This window comes from Carcharhinus amblyrhynchos, chromosome 22, assembly GCF_965287045.1.
Source record: "Carcharhinus amblyrhynchos chromosome 22, sCarAmb.v2.hapA, whole genome shotgun sequence".
Lineage (NCBI taxonomy): Eukaryota > Metazoa > Chordata > Chondrichthyes > Carcharhiniformes > Carcharhinidae > Carcharhinus > Carcharhinus amblyrhynchos.
This window is the reverse complement of record NC_137345.1, coordinates 34,376,033-34,393,114: the sequence shown is the minus strand read 5'-3', so window position 1 is coordinate 34,393,114 and position 17,082 is coordinate 34,376,033. Positions and strand designations below refer to the sequence as shown.

The 17,082-nt window shown below is 42.4% G+C and overlaps 1 protein-coding gene across 1 annotated transcript in view; it reads right to left on the bottom strand.

Annotated features, from left to right (window-relative positions):
• The window catches only part of LOC145356777 (lysine-specific demethylase 5B-like), a 340,420-nt gene that overhangs the window by 166,420 nt on the left and 156,918 nt on the right, over window positions 1–17,082 (bottom strand). The window contains exon 15 of the mRNA XM_080209644.1: window positions 10,955–11,136. Coding sequence (XP_080065770.1) covers window positions 10,955–11,136 — 182 coding nt within the window. The remainder of the gene's footprint in view (window positions 1–10,954; window positions 11,137–17,082) is intronic.

The following is a 17,082-nucleotide window of genomic DNA, read 5'->3' as shown; positions in this document are numbered from 1 at the left end:
CATTGGTATCCCTTTTCTGCTCTCTTTCTCCACCTAAACTAAGTAAAATTAATTTTAATTATTTAAAATTAAAAATAGTAAATGAAGTGATAATGTGTCAGCATAGCACAGGTTGAGACATTAATTGAAATTAATAGTTTCAACAAGGTCCTAGCTAGATTCTAATTGAGGGAGCAAGGATTTAGTTTTCTTTGCATCATGGATGACGCAAAGAAAACTAAAGCTAGTTGTTTACAATCCAACAACATGTGGGACAAGCAGAACTATGTCTTTTGGAAAAAAGCTGCTTGAGCTCATACAAACAGATGAATTAGGAGGAGGCCATTCAGCTCATCGAGACTGTTCCACCATGCAATAAGATTGTGGCTGATCTGATTTTGGTCTCAGCCCCACACACTCCTGCCAACCCTTGATAACCTTTCCTACTTCTACATTCCATTTGCCTTGTTGTTCAAGAATCCATCTAGCTGTCTTATAAATATTCAATGACTCTGCCTTCACTGTTCTTTGCAAAAGAGAATTCAAAAGACTCACAATTCTCAGAAAAAAGCTTCTTCTCAACTCTGTCTCAAATGGTACATCCCTTATTTTTAAACTGTATATGCTGGTTCCAGTTTCTCCCACAAGGGTGAACATCCCTTCAGCATCCACCTTATTTAAAGTTTTAAAGTTTATTAATTATTGTCACAAGTAGGCTCACATTAACACTGCAATGAAGTTACTGTGAAAATCCTCTAGTCGCCACACTACAGCACCTGTTCACACACGTTGAGGGAGAATTTGGCATGGCCAATGCATCTAACCAGCACACCTTTGGACTGTGGGAGGCAAACAGAGCACCCAGAGGAAACCCATGCAGACAAAGGGAGAACAAGCAGATTCCACACAGACAGTGACCTAAGCCGGGAACCCGGGTCCCTGGCGCTGTGAGGCAGCAGTGCTAACCACAGTGCTGCCATCAAATCCCCCCCTGGATCTTCTGTTTTAGTAAGATCCGTTCTCATTCTTCTAAGCTGCAATGGGTCCAGGTCCAACGTGCCTTCATATGATAACCTCCAGCACATGCCCCCTACCCCCAAACCCGGGAAATCAGTGGAGTTCTGCTTCTACTGCATTTATATCATTTCTTAAATGTTGAAAAAACATACACAGTAATCTAGATATGACCTCATCCTATAAAAACTATAGCAAAAAATTCCTACTTCCAGATTCCATTTGCCTTCCTAAACAATTGCTGTACCTGTATAATATCATTTTGTGATTCATATACAGGGCTCCCAGATCTCTGTACCTCACTGTTTCTCAATCCTTTCGGTTTAAATAATAAGCTATTTTGTATTCTTCCTGCCTAAGTTCACATTTTCCAACATTATACTCCATCTGCCAAATTTTTGCGCACTCACTTAACCTACCCACAAAGCTTTCTAAGATTATGTCCTTTTCACAACTTAATTTCCTATCTATTTTTGTGTAATCAGCAAAGTTAGCAACTGTACATTTAACCCCAACTCAAAAATGACCCATTTATGCCTACTGTCTAAATACAACACATTCACAGGTTCCCCTTATTCATGTTGCTTTTTACTTCACATCCTCAAAGATCGCCAATAAATTAGTCAGGCATGATTTCCTTTTCTTAAAGCCATGTTGACTCTGCATGTTTGCATTGAGTTTTTTTTAAGTGTCCTAGCATCATCTCCTTAAACATCAATTCCAGAATTTTCCCCATGACAGATGTTATGTAGCCCACAGTTTCCTGCTTTCTGTCTCCCTCCTATCCTGAAGAGGATTAATTTTCTAATTTTCAACTTCGAGACCTTTTCAAAATCTATGTACTTTTGGAAAATTAAAACCAATGCATCTACCATCTCAGCAGCCACTTCTTTTAAAACCCTGGGACAAAGGTCACAGTCACCCGGGAATTTGTCAGCTTTTATTCTAAAAGATTTTTCAGTACGTTTTCCTGGTGATTGTAATTGCTTTAAGCTCTTCCCTTTTACCTTTGAGTCACAATTATTTCTTGAATGTTATTTATATTTGAAGACAGATGCAAAACATCTGTTCAATTCATCTGCCATTTCTTTATTTTTCATTATTAATTTCCCATTCTCACTTGCGAAAGGACCACACTCACTTTATTTGTTTTTTCTTTTTTAAATACGTGCAAAAGCTCGTTACCTGTTTTATATTTCTAGCTATTTTTCTCTTGTACTCTAATTTCTCCCACCTTAAATCTTTGTCATTTTTCCTGTTCTTTATACACTGTCCAATCTTCTGACTGATCTTTGCAGAAATACATGCTTTTTCTTCAAATTTGCTACTATCTTTAACTTCCTTAGTTAAAAATGATATGTCCTTCCCTTAGGATCTTTCTTTCTCACTGGAACATATATTTTCTGAGTACACATCTTCTTAAATGTCAAACTACATCTTTACTGATCTATCCCTTAACCTAGTCTTCCAGTTCACGTCATCTAGTTGTCTTCCTGCTATCACATGAGAAGGTGATGGCTCAGTGGTATTATGGCTAGACTAGTGATCCAGACATACAGCTAATGCTCTGGGACCCAAGCTTGAATCCCACCACATCAGATGGTGGAATTGGAATTCAAAAAAAAACTCTACCAATGACCATGAAACCATTGTCGATTGTCAATAAAAACCCCATCTGGTTCACTTAATATTCTTTAGAGAAGGAAACATGCCATCCTTACCTGGTCTGGCCTACATGTGACTCCAGAGCCACAGCCATGTGGCTCAACTGCCCTCAGCAATGAGGATGGGCAATGAATGCTGGCCAGCCAACAATGCCCATGTCCCAGAATGAATAAGAAAAAAATGCCTTTATTCAAGATTAAAATATTGGTCCGTTTTTGGAAAGAGAGAAACTCAAAATTTTAAGATAGCTATGAATAATGATCAGGCAGGACCTTGCGGAAAGGTACTAAATTGGGAAAGGACAAATTATGACAGAATTATGCAGGAGCTAGGGAGAGTTAATTGGGAGCAGCTGATAGCGAGCAAGACCACATTTGACTGGTGGGAGTTGATTAAAGACCCACTGATCAGAGGATCGGTATGTTCCGGAAAGGAGGAAGAGAAAGCATGGTAAGGTAAGGGATCCTTGGATAACAAGGAAGGTTATGAATTTAGTTAAAAGGGAAAACCAAGCAAATGTTAGCGTTAGGAAGCTGAAATGAGACAGGGCCCATGGAGAATATAAAGAAAGCAGGAAAGACCTCAAGCAGGGAATTAGGAGAGCAAGGAGGGGCCATGAAATGACATTGGCACACAGGGTTAAAGTGAATCTTAACACATTTTCTACATGTATTAAAAACAAGATGATAACAAGGGAGAGGGTAGGACCACTCAAGGATAAAGGAGAAAACATGTGCTTGGAGGCAGAGGATGTGGGCGAGATCCTAAATGAGTACTTTGCATCGACATTCACCAAGAAGAAGGACATGGAGGATAGTGAGATTACTGTAGAGCATTCTAATATGCTAGGGCATTTTGAGATCAAGAAATAAGTGATGTTGGGTCCCTTGAAGAGCATTAAGGTGGATAAGTCCCCAGGGCTCAATGCGATCAATCCCAGGTTGTAGAGGAGCTTGTTGGGGCCCTGACAAAGATCTTTGTATCCCAGCTAGTTACTGGAAAGGTCTTGGAGGACTGGCAAATAGCTAATGTTGTTCCTCTGTTCAAGAAAGAAGAAAGGCATAATCCAGAAAGGTTGTCAAAGGATACAGTGGAATATCAATGTACACAAAATGGTGGCACAGAAGATAGCACTGCTGTCTCACAGTGCCAAGGACCTGGGTTCAAATCCAGCCTCAGTTTGTGTGGAGTTTGCACATTGTCCCCATGTCTGCGTGGGTTTCCTCTGGGTGCTCAGTTTTTGTCCCACAGTCCAAAGATGCATGGATTAGGTCAATTGGCTATGCTAAATTGATCCTGGTGTCGAGAGATTAGCAAGGTAAATATGTAGGGTTATGAGAATAGGGATTGGGTGGGATTGTGGTCGGTGCAGATTCAATTGGCTGAACAGCCTCCTTCTGCACTATAGGGATTCTATGGTTAAGTTGCAAGTGTGGGCAGAGATATAGCAGTGAAGTTTAATCCAGTAAGTATGAATTGCCACACTTTGGGAGATCAAATGTTAAGGATAAGTATAGAGTTAACCATTGAAATCCCTGCAGTGCTGGAGGCCAATCTGCCCATCGAGTCTGCATCATCGGCAATTCGACCCAGGCTCTATTCTCGTAACCCCACATATTTGCCTTTATCAGTCAGGGCATTGAGTACAAGAGTCAGGATGTCATGTTTCATTTTTATAAAACTTTGGTTCAGCCACACAGAGCATTGTGTTCAATTCTGGTCGCCACATAAAGGATGTGGAGGCTCTGGAGAGGGTGCAAAAGATTGGATTAGAGGGTATAAGCTTTAAGAAGAGGCTGGACAAACCATGGCTGTTTTCTCTGGAGCAGAGGAGGGTGAAGGGAGACTTGATACAAGTCTATAAAACTATGAGAGGCATAGATAGGATAGGGTTGACAGTCAGAATCCTTTTTCCCAGAGTTGAAATGTCTAATACATTAGGGGATATGCACTTAAGGGGTTTCCTGATACAGTATGTAGATAGGCCAACAAGAGGTGAGGCTACATTGGATTTGGTACTGGGTAATGAACCAGACCTGGTGTTAGACTTGGAGGTAGGTGAGCACTTTGGTGATAGTGACCACAATTCGGTTACGTTTATCTTAGTGATGGAAAGGGATAGGTATATACTGAAGGGCAGAAGTTATAGCTGGGGGAAAGGTAATTATGAGGCTATTAGGCGAGATTTAGGATACATAGGTTGGAGTAGGAAACTGCAGGGGCTGGGAACAACTGAAATGTGGAGCTTGTTCAAGGAGCAGCTACTGCGAGTCCTTGATAAATATATACCTGTCAGGAGGAAGTGGTCGAACGACGGAACTGTGGTGTACTAAGGAAGTTGAATCTCTGGTGAAGAGGAAGGAGGAGGCTTACGTAAAGATGAGACGTGAAGGCTCAGTTAGGGCACTGGAGAGTTACAAATTAGCCAGGAAGGAGCTAAAGAGAGAGTTAAGAAGAGCTAGAAGAGGACATGAGAAGACTTTGACGGACAGGATCAAGGAGAACCCTAAAGCTTTCTATAGATATGTCAAGAATGAAAGATTGGTTAGGGCAAGATTAGGGTCAATCAGAGACAGTAGTGGGAAGTTGTGTGTGGAGCCTGAAGAGATAGGAGAGGCACTAAATGAATATCTTTCATCAGTATTCACACAGGAAAAAGTCAATGTAGTCGAGGAGAACACTGAGATACAGGCTTTTAGACTAGACGGGATTGAGGTACTTGAGGAGGCGTTAGCAATTCTTGAGAGTATGAAAATAGATAAGTCCCCTGGGCCGGATGGGATTTACCTTAGGATTCTCTGGAAGGCTAGGGAGGAGATTGCAGAGCCTTTGGCTTTGATATTCATGTCGTCATTGGCTACAGGTATAGTGCTGGAAGACTGGAGGGTAGCAAATGTTGTCCCCTTGTTCAAGAAGGGGAGTAGAGAGCATCCTGGGAATTATAGACTAGTGAGCCTTACTTCTGTTGTGGGCAAAGTTTTGGAAAGAATTATAAGGTCTAGAGAGAAATAAATTGATTAGGGATAGTCAACATGGTTTTGTGAAGGGTAGGTTGTGCCTCACAAACCTTATCGAGTTTTTTGAAAAGGTGACCAAAGAGGTGGATAAGGGTAAGGCAGCTGACGTGGTGTATATGGATTTTAGCAAAGCATTTGAGAAGGATCCCCATGGTAGGCTACTGCAGAAAATGCAGATGCATGGGACTGAGGGTGATGTAGCAGTTTGGATCAGGAATTGGCTAGCTGATAGAAGGTGGTGGTTGATGGGAAATATTCAACCTGGAGTTTAGTTACAAGTGGTGTACCTCAGGGATCTGTTTTGGGGCCACTGCTGTTTGTCATTTTTATAAGTGACCTAAATGATGGTGTAGAAGGATGGATTAGTAAACTTGCTGACGACACCAAAGTCAGAGGAGTTGTAGACAGTGAGGATGGATGTTACAGTTTGCAGAGGGACATAGATAGGCTGCAGAGCTGGGCTGAGAGGTGGCAAATGGAGTTTGATGCAGAAAAGTGTGAGGTGATTCACTTTGGAATGAGTAACAGGAGTGCAGAATATAGGGATAATGGAAGGACTCTTGGTAGTGTCGATGAGCAGAGAGATCTCGGTGTACATGTGCACAGATCCCTGAAAGTTGGCACCCAGGTTGAGAAGGTTGTTAAGGAGTATAGTGTGTTAGCTTTTATTGGTAGAGGGATTGAATTTCGGAGCCGTGAGATCATGTTGCAACTGTACAAAACTCTGGTGCGGCCGCACTTAGAGTATTGCGTACAGTTCTGGTTGCCTCATTATAAGAAAGATGTGGAGGCATTGGAAAGGGTGCAGAGGAGGTTTACCAGGATGTTGCCTGGTATGGTGGGAAGGTCTTATGAGGAAAGGCTGAGGGACTTGAGGTTATTTTCGTTAGAGAGGTGGTTCAGGGGTGACCTAATTGAGGCATACAAGATGATCAGTGGGTTACATAGGGTGGACAGCGAGAGCCTTTTTCCTCGGATGGTGATGGCTAACACGAGGGGACATAGCTTTAAATTGAGGAGTGGTAATTATAGGATGGATGTCAGAAGTAGGTTCTTTCCTCAGAGGGTAGTAAGGGCGTGGAATGCACTGCCTGCAGCAGTTGTGGACTCGCCAACTTTAAGGGCGTTCAAATGGTCAATGGATAGGCATATGGATAACATTGGAATAGTTTGGATTAGAGGGTCATTAGATTGGTTCCACTGGTCAGCGCAACATTGAGGGCCGAATGGCCTGTACTGCGGTGTAACGTTCAATGTTCTAAGGTGAGAGGAGGGAGTTCATAAGAAATTTTCAAGTTTGCCGATGACACCACCATAGTGGGTCGGATCTCAAAGAATGATGGGTCGGATCTCAAAGAATGATGAGATGGAATACAGGAAAGAGATAAAGAGTCTGGGGAACTGGTGCAATGACAATCTTCCCCTCAAGGTCAACAGAACAAAGGAGACCGTCAACAACTTCAGGAAGTGTAGTGGAGGACATGCCCTGTCTACATCAACAGAGATAAAGTGGAAATGGTCAAGAACTTCAAGTTTCTAGGTGGCCAGATCGCCAACAACCTGCCCTGGCCCTTCCATGCCAATGCTATAGTTAAGAAAGCCCACCAATGCCTCTACTTCCTCAGGGGGCTAAGGAAATTTGGCATGTCTGCTACGACTCCCGCCAACTTTTATAGATGCACCTTAGAAAGCATTCTTTCTGATTGTATCACAGGTTCGTATGGCTCCTGCTCTGTTCAAGGCTGCAAAAATCTACAAAAGTCATGAACAAAGCCTCCCATCCATTGACTCTGACTACATTTCCCGCTGCCTCAGAAAAGCAGTCAGCATAATCAAGAATTCCAAGCACCCCAGCTATTCTCTTTCCACCTTCTTCCATCGAAAAAAGATACAAAAGTCCAAGGACATGTACCAACGGACTCAAGAACAGCTTCTTCCCAGCTGCCATCCGACTTCTGAATGGATTTACCTTGTATTAAACTGATTTTACTCTGCACCCAAGCTACGACTGTAACACTATATTCTGTACTATAATATCAAGGGTAGGACTCTTAGCAGTGTAGAGGATCAGAAGAACCTTGGAGTCTGGGTCCACAGGACTCTTAAATCAGCCTCGCAGGTGGAGGATGTGGTCAAGAAGGCGTATGGTGTACTAGCCTTCATTAATCAAGTGACTGAGTTTAGGAGTCGGGAGATAATGCTGCAGCTTTATAAGACCCTAGTCAGACCCCTCTTGGAGTGGTGTGTGCAGTTCTGGTCGCCTCATTACAAGAAAGATGTAGAAGCTATTGAAAGGGTGCAGAGGAGACTTACAACGATGTTGCCTGGATTGAGTGGCATGCCTTATGAGGATAGGTTGAGGGAGCTCGGTCTTTTCTCCCTGGAGAGACGAAGGATGAGAGGTGACCTGATAGAGGTTTATAAGATGTTGAGAGGTATAGATCGGGTGGATTCTCAGAGGCTATTTCCCAGAGCTGAAATGGTCGCTATGAGAGGACACAGGTTTAAGGTGCTGGGGAGTAGGTACAGAGATGTCAGGGGTAAGTTTTTCACTCAGAGGGTGGTGGGTGAGTGGAATTGGCTGCCGTCAGTGGTAGCGGAGGCGAACTCGTTGGGGTCTTTTAAGAGACTTCTGGATGAGTACATGGGATTTAATGGGATTGAGTGTTATAGATAGGCCTAGTAGGTAGGGATATGATCAGCGCAACTTGTGGGCCAAAGAGCCCGTTTGTGCTGTAGTTTTCTATGTTCTATATTCTGCTCTCTCTCTTTCCTTCTCTATGTATACTTTATATGGTGCGCAAGAAGCAACACTTTTCACTGTATACTAATACATGTGACAATAATAAATCAAAACAAATCAATACAAATTTTTAATATAAAGAGTGGTATTGTCTGGAGTGCTCTGCCAAGGGTGGTGGCACAAACAGTTACAATAGGAGCATTTAAGGGGCTTTTAGATAAGCGCATGGATATGCCAGGAACACAGGGATATGGACCAGAAGGGATTATTTTAATTTGGCATCATGTTCAGTACAACATCGTGGGCCAAAGGGTCTGTTGTTGTGCTGTACAGTTCTATATTCTATTCAATCCAATTATTTTTTCAAGTTCCACTCTATTAAAACTAATCCTTCCAATTTCTCATGCTCACACATTTCTTGATTCCCTAGTATTTCTGGGAGTTTTTTTTATTTTCCTCCATGAAGGCAGAGGCAATGTAATTGTTTAGTTTCTCCACTATTTCCCTATTCTCCATTATAAATTTTCCTGTCTCCACTTATAACGGACACACATTTATCCTTGCTAATCTTTTCAGTCTCGGTCACCCTGTAACCAAATCTCCTTAATGGCTATTAAATCGTATCTTTTTACCTCCTTTTCCAGATCAAGTACTTTATTGTCTTCAAGCAAAACATAATATTTTTGATTCACAGTCACTTTTGTACTTTACCTTTGTTAGTTTAATACATGCAGTCCTGATAACGAAGATCATTTACCACCACCTGGAAGTTCCCAACCAAGCCACATACTATTCCGACTTAGAAACATTTCTTCACTATTGTTGGGTCAAAATCCTGGAACTCCCTCCTTAACAGCCATGTGGGTGCATCTACATCAAATGGACTGCAGTGGTTCAAGGTAGCAACTTACCACCATCACCTTCTCCAGGGCAATTATGATTGGGCACTAAATGCTGGCCTAGTGAGCAATACTCACATGAATGAAGTTTTTAAAAAGTTGGCAAAATCAGAATCCATCTGGAACCTTGAAATAAATTTAGTCAGGTCAGGTAGTTTTAGGGTTGGTGAGGAAAGGCAATAATTGCTATGCAAGGAATTATTTGTAGTTATCAGCATTGTCCCTAAGATGATTGGCATGCAGCAAATCAATCAGTTGGCTAAGAGACCAATATTTGACAGGCAAACTCTGCCACAAGTGCTGCACATATGAAGTGATTAGCTGTGAGCTCATTGTGAGCTCTTGTTTTTGGTGGTGACACCTGCTATCAAATTTATGTAGCCATTGATATCATGATGATGCATACCAGCCCACAGATGACGATGTCATTTTCCACTAGTGTCAGTTAGTGTCTCCCAGATGCTAAACTTGATGTTTAAACCCTTCTCGTCAAGCTTGCAAGCATCCTTGAAGCATAGCTTTACTACTGATTCCGGCTACCTCACCATACAGGTAGTCCTTGGGTAGGTGACCACCTTCCAACCAGCATATATGTCTCAGCCAGCGAAATCACTTCTGCAGTATTTGCTAACTCTTTCCAACAGCAAGACATACTATTAATTTAGTGTAGCAATTGTTCACCATTTGCCATTTTGTTACATACTTGACTATCTTAAAATATACATATTAGGGTACTGTGTTCTATCACAGTTTAATAATTTATTTGGTATAAAAGCCTTAAGTAAGTTTTAAAAAGTCAAGAAGGATTCTGTGAAGGCATGGGAGAGCACCACTGCTAAAAATACACTTGAGGATTCTTTGTTTCATAATATGGAAATGCCACAAATTTTGAGGACAATAAAAACCCACTGGGACATGCTACATCCATTAGATGTCTGAAACATGGAACCCGAAAATATCTAGAGTTGGAAAAAAAATCAAGGCAGAAGAAATCCAGAAGTCAAACACCTTTTAGATACAAAAATAAAGTGGTAACTTCTAGAAACTTCTTTTCAGTTTCGACTGACTCAGATATCTACGGCCTCAATGAGGTGTATGTAACTGGTTTGTCTCAGATGGAAGGCAATGGCGTAGTGGTATTATCGCTAGGCTATTAATCCAGAAACTCAGCTAATGTTCTGGGCACCCAGGTTCGAATCTTTCCACGGCAGATGGTGGAATTTGAATTTAATTAAAAAATCTGGAATTAAGAATCTACTGATGACCATGAAATCGTCGTTGATTGTCCCAAAAACTCATCTGATTCACTAATATCCTTTAGGGAAGGAAATATGCCATCCTTACCTGGCCTGGCCTACATGTGACTCCAGAGCAACAGCACTGTGATTGACTCTGAGCTGCCCTCTGAAACGGCCTAGCAGGCCACTCAGTTCAAAGGCAAGTAGGGATGTGCACTAACCGCTGGCCAGCCAACAATACCCATATCCCACAAATGGATTTAAAACAAACATATATGGAGCTTCACTGTCCAAGGCACATCTCATAATATAACTTGCCCATAAAGTCAAGGCTTTCTCTTTAATGGTTGATCAAACAGCAACGCTCATTCTAGACAGGGAAGTCCCTGCATTATTTACCTGAGATGACATCTGTGTGGTGGACATGAGCACAGTTCCTTAGCATGGTATAGACAAACCAGCTGGTTGGACTTACAAATGCATGAGATTGCAGACAAGAAACAAGTAGTCTTGCACTTTGCACATTGTCGCTCATCATCAGGCAATAACTCGAATTTCTCCCTCACAGAATCAATTACTCCCTATAATGAGGAAAACAGATTAATTTATTTTCAATGAAAATTTATATTCATGTTTAATCTAACTTTCAGTTATTTCTGCAGTGTTCAGGTCTGCTAACAGGTTAGCAGAAAACAGCCATGTCAATAGCTCAGATTTTATGCAAAAAAAGCCTATTCTGAAATATCCGTAAGAGGAATTGTATGAAAAGATGTTTATATAGACATTCAAAGCAATGAAACATTCAACCAGAATGTCCCATTCACAATTCTAACTACATACTAATTCATCACATCCTTTTGTCTAACCAAGCAAACAGTACAGCAGAAAATGAATCAGTGGTTCCTGCAGCTATGTTAATTACCTGTGGTGCTTGCAGGAACATAACTACCTGACAATTTTAGAGGTCAGAAGGTCCTCATCCATTTCAAAAACATCTGTCAGGCATTATAGGACAATTAGCTTCAGGTTTATTTCGTAAAAACATTACTCACAACAGATAATGCGTTTGGATTTGCTCCACTCGGATGGATATGGACGGGCGGCATGAACTAACAGTGTTTAGCACTGCTGCTTCACAGCACCAGGGTTCAATTCCTGGCTTGAGTCACTGTCTGTGTGGAGCTTGTATTGTGTTGAAACCCCCATGTCTGCGTGGGTTCCCTCCGGGTGCTCCCATTTCCTCCCACAATCTGAAAGATGTGTTGATTGGATGCATTGACCCAACAGGCGCTGCAGTGTGGTGACTAGCGGAATTTCACAGCAATTTCATTGCAATGTTAATATAAGCCTCACTTATGACTAATAAATAAACTTTAACTTGAACTTATTTTTGAAGGTTCCAATTTTTCTGTAGTTAATGAGAACCCCAATTCTAAACCATAAGTGGAAAAATCCAACCTTGCAATCTGAAATTCTGCATTGATTTCAACTCTGACTCTGTAAGAAACATGGGACCCATGACATTTTGTATCTTTGTAAGTCTCACGGGGCAAGTAAAGGGAAAAAAATCACTGAAAGCTATCAGAAAGAAAAGATGACAAGGATTTACAGGGTGATCAGGTTTGCTCCTTCCAGTGGCAGCGGAAAGCCAATAGGGCCGGGGCAAGGGGCCACGGAGCGAGGGGTCAGAGCGTCGGAGCAAGGCGCCGGGGAACAGGGGACTGGGAGCAGGAGGACCTCTGAGCAGGGATGGGCTGGGTGCCTCAGACCTTGGGGCAGGCTGGCGGGGTCCTCAGAACAAGGGGTGGGCCTCGGAGCATGAGTGCCAGAGAGTGGGCCTTGGTGAAAAGGTTAGCAATGTAATGAGAATCCAACTTTCTCTCATCCTAATTGTGAACAAATGCGAGCAAATGAAGCAGCGTCATTCTCCCCAGTAAAATTGACAAAAAACTAAGATTGAAGTATGGTATTGAACAAGAGAACCTTTTCATTATATGTACATTTAAGAAGCAGGAAAGATGAATTTGTTTTGGTATGTTTGGAATCTTTCTCTGGGATTCCCTCAGTACTCTTAGGAAGTCAAAAGGGTTCTATGGCCTGAAAAGGTTTGAGACACTGGACTGGATAAATTTGTTAAAAGGGAAGTCAGTAGAGAAAAGGTAATAGACATTTCAAGAGATATTTCAAAACTCTCCCCAAAAATACATACGACTGAAGAAAGACTCCACCAGAAAGATGCACACACGTGACTAAGTTAACTAAGTTTCAAATCGAGTGAAAAGGCATTAAACCCAGTGGTGGGCCATAAGATTGCTGGTTTCTAAAACTTTACTAGAGGATGACCAAACAGAAGGTAGGAATAAGAGAAAAATATAGTAAGAAATATAAAACCCAGTCAGTAAAAACTTATAAAGTTATATCAAGAAGAGTGGCTAAGTAGAAATTAGTTTGTTAGAGGATCAGACTACTCTCCACAATATCAGGGGCCAGGCAGGAGAGCCTCACATGGAGGGTCGTCCCCGGGGCTGATCGTCCCTTACCAAGGCTGATGCATCCCACGCGGGTGAGATTTCTCGCTCCGATACTTGCGCCGTACCTGTCAAACTCCACAATATCAGGATTTTCTCAGCAAAGACATAAAAAGGATAGTAGAAAAGCACGAGGCAAAAGGGAGGGAGCAATTTAAAAATAATAACTATCATGAATGAAAAAACGACGAGAAAATTAACAAAACTGAAGGCAGACAAGTCCCCTACTGTTGACGGCCTTCATCCTTAAAATAAATGGTGCAGAAATTGTGGATGCATTGGTTGTAATTTTCCAAAATTCCCTCAATTATGGAAAGGTCTCAGCAGATTGAAAACCAAAAATACCTCTTTTCAAGAAAGGAGGAAAACAGAAAACATGAAATTACAGGCCAGTTAGTCTAAATTCTGTCACTGGGGAGAATGTTTGAAACTATTACATTATTATTATATTATTATAATAATATAGGAACATTGGAACGCAAGTAGCCCTTCGAGCCTGCTCTGCCATTCAATCAGATTATGGTTGATCTCTCCCTGGTCTCAAATCCATCTCCCTATCTGTTCCCCATATCCCTTTATCCTCTTTTTTATTAGAAATATTTTTATTGCCTTCTTAAAACCATTCATCGATTCAGACCCCACCATGCTATGAGGCAATGAGTTCCACAAATTTACCACCCTCTGCGCATATTTGTTCCTTCTCAACTCATGTTTTAAATCTACCGTTTCGCAACTTATAAGAACATAAGAACATAAGAAATAGGAGCAGGAGTAGGCCATCTGGCCCTTCGAGCCTGCCCCGCCATTCAATAAGATCATGGCTGATCTGTCGTGGCTCAGTTCCACTTTCCCGCCCTCTCCCCATAACCCTTAATCCCCTCTCTTATCAAAAACCCATCAACCCGCTTCTTAAAAATATTTAGCGAGGCAGCCTCCACCACTTCAACGGGCAGAGAATTCCAGAGATTCACCACCCTTTGAGTGAAGAAGTTCCTCCTCAACTCCGTTCTGAACTGCCCCCCCTTTATCTTGAGGCTGTGCCCCCTAGTCCTACTGTCTTTTTTGAGCGGGAAGAGTCTTTCCACCTCTATCCTATCCATCCCATTCATCATCTTATACGTCTCAATGAGATCTCCCCTCATTCTTCTAAACTCTAACGAGTACAAGCCTAGTTTATTCAGCCTCTCCTCATAGCTCAACCCCCTCAACTCCGGTATCAGCCTAGTAAACCTCCTCTGCACTCCCTCCAAGGCCAAAATATCCTTGCGCAGGTGCGGCGCCCAAAACTGCACACAGTACTCCAGCTGCGGCCTCACCAATGCCCTATACAGCTGCAGCAAGACCTCCCTACTTTTATATTCAATCCCCCTCGCTATGAAGGCCAGCATCCCATTCGCCTTCCTGACCACCTGCTGCACCTGCAGGCTGGGTTTTTGCGACTCATGCACAAGGACCCCGAGGTCCCTCTGCACCGTCGCCTGCTGCAGTTTTTCGCCACGTAAGTAATAGTCCTTCCTACCATTCTTCCTACCAAAGTGGACCACCTCACACTTGCCAACATTAAATTCCATTTGCCATTTCCTGGCCCATTCACCCAGCCTATCTAGATCCTTCTGCAGACTCTCCACACCCTCCGCACAATTTGCCTTTCCCCCAATCTTGGTGTGGTCTTTGTTCTAGATTGCCCCATAAGCGGGGATATTTGTCTACGGTTACTCTGTTAATCCCTTTTAACATTTTATATACCTTGATAGATCCCCTCTTATCCTTCTAAACTTCAGTGAGTATGAGTCCAAACTGTTTAATCTCTCCTTATACATCGACCCTTTAATCCCAAGAATCAATTTGGTGAACCTCCTCTGAACTGCCTCCAATGCTGTCACTTCCTTCCTCAAATGCCGTCACTTCCTTCCTCAAATAAGGAGATCAAAACTGGACTCAATACAACAGGTGTGGTTTCACCAACAACTTACACAATTGCAAAGTACTGCTCTACTTTTATGCTCCAGTCCTTTTGCAATAAATGCCAAAATCCAATTTGCCTTTTTTATTACATGCTGGGCCCTCATACCGACTTTCTGCAAATCATAATCAAAGACACCCAGATCCCTCTGCCTGGACACATTTTAAATCTACTTTCCACTTAGGCAATAATTTGCATTTCTATTTTATCTGCCAAAATGGATAACCGCACACTTATCCACATTAAACGCCATCTGCCAAATTTTGGCCCATTCTCCTCACCTATCTATATCCATCTGTAAAGTCTTTACATTTTTTTTCACTGCCTGCTTTACCACCTAGTTTAGTACCAAGCGCATATTTTGATATGTTACACTCTAACCCTGCTTGCTGATCAGTTATATAGATTGAGGTCGGAGGACTGACCCCTGCAGCACCCCACTAGTTACATTTCACCAGCTAGAGGACCCATTTGTCCCGACCTTTGCTTTCTGTCAGTCAGCCAATCCTCAATCCAATCTAGTGCTTTACCCCCAATCCCCAGTAATCTCACCTTCTGGGTCAGTCTTTTATGCGGCACCTTGTCAAGCACCTTCTGGAAGTCTAGACATACCACATCCATAGGCTCCCCACTCTCTACCTTGCTGGCTACGTCCTCAAAGAACTCAAGCAAGTTTGTCAAGCATGACTTTCCCTTTATAAAACCATGCTGACAATGGTGGATTGAGCTTTGACTTTCCAATTGCACCAATTGTCTCCTCTTCAATGATTGATTCCAGCAACTTGCCCACCACAGAGGTCAGGCTAACGGGCCTATACTTTCCTACTTTTTGCCTCCCTCCCTTTTTGAATAGGGATGTCACGTTAGCGTATTTCAAATTCACCAAGATCTTATCAGAATCCAAGGGATTTTGAAGTATCACAGCCAATGCACCTACTACTTCTGTTGCCACCTCCTTCTGCTACCAACTCTTTCCTCAGGCCGAAATAATGACCTCTGCCCAATGCTAAAAGTGTTGCATTCTGTCTGTTCTCGCACAATCTGAATCTGAAATTCTAGCACGCTGTGATTATTCTTTCCAAGAAGATCATTAACAAGACTATTTATCAACCATTTTTCATTTATAATACTAAACTAAAATAACCTACTCCTTGATCTGATTGCTTCCATAACACAATCCCTCATCCACTCTATGAAATCTCCCTCAAGGCTATCTTTGCCAATTTGTTTAATCCAGTCAAAATGCATGTTAAAATCACCCATGATTACTGCGATGTCCTTCTTACAAGCCCTCATTATTTTTTGGTTTATACTATGCCCCAATTTGGAGATATTGTTTGGGGGCCTATAAATTTCTCCCACTACGGTGTTTTCTCCTTTCTTTTTTATTTTCACCCAGATCGATTCAACATGTTGCCCCTTAGTGCCAATATCATTTCTTCATGTTATCTTTAACCAAGAAAGCAACTCCACCTCCTGTTCCATCCTGTCTATCCTTTTGGAATACTGAGTACCCTTGGATATTCAACTCCCAGGCCCAGTACTCCTGCAGCCAAGTTTCAGTAGTCACACCAAATCATAGAACAATAGAGGTTTACAGCATGGAAACAGGCCCATTCGTCCAACTTATTCACGCTGCCCAGTTTTTACCATTAAGCTACTCCCAATTGCCTGTGTTTGGCCTACTTCCTTCTATACTCATCTTACCCATGTAACTGTCTAAATGCTGTTTAAAAGACACAATTGTACCCTCGACTGTCTCTACTACTATCAAAATATGCTGCTGGAGATTGCAACTACTATTTACACATTGGGAATTGGAACTTTTGCTCCCTCCCGATTTGTTACTCCATGACTGCATCAGGTGCTGCTGATGTTCATCCTTCACCGCCACCCCATGTTGGTCAACGCATGCTGACTATCTCAGTGCAGGTCACCCGGTCAGAGCAGGCCACAGGGCAGGCCCCAGCCCCGTCCCGCCCTCACTCTCCAGGCCCACGCTCCACCACAGCCATGCCCTTTGCCCCAGCCCCACC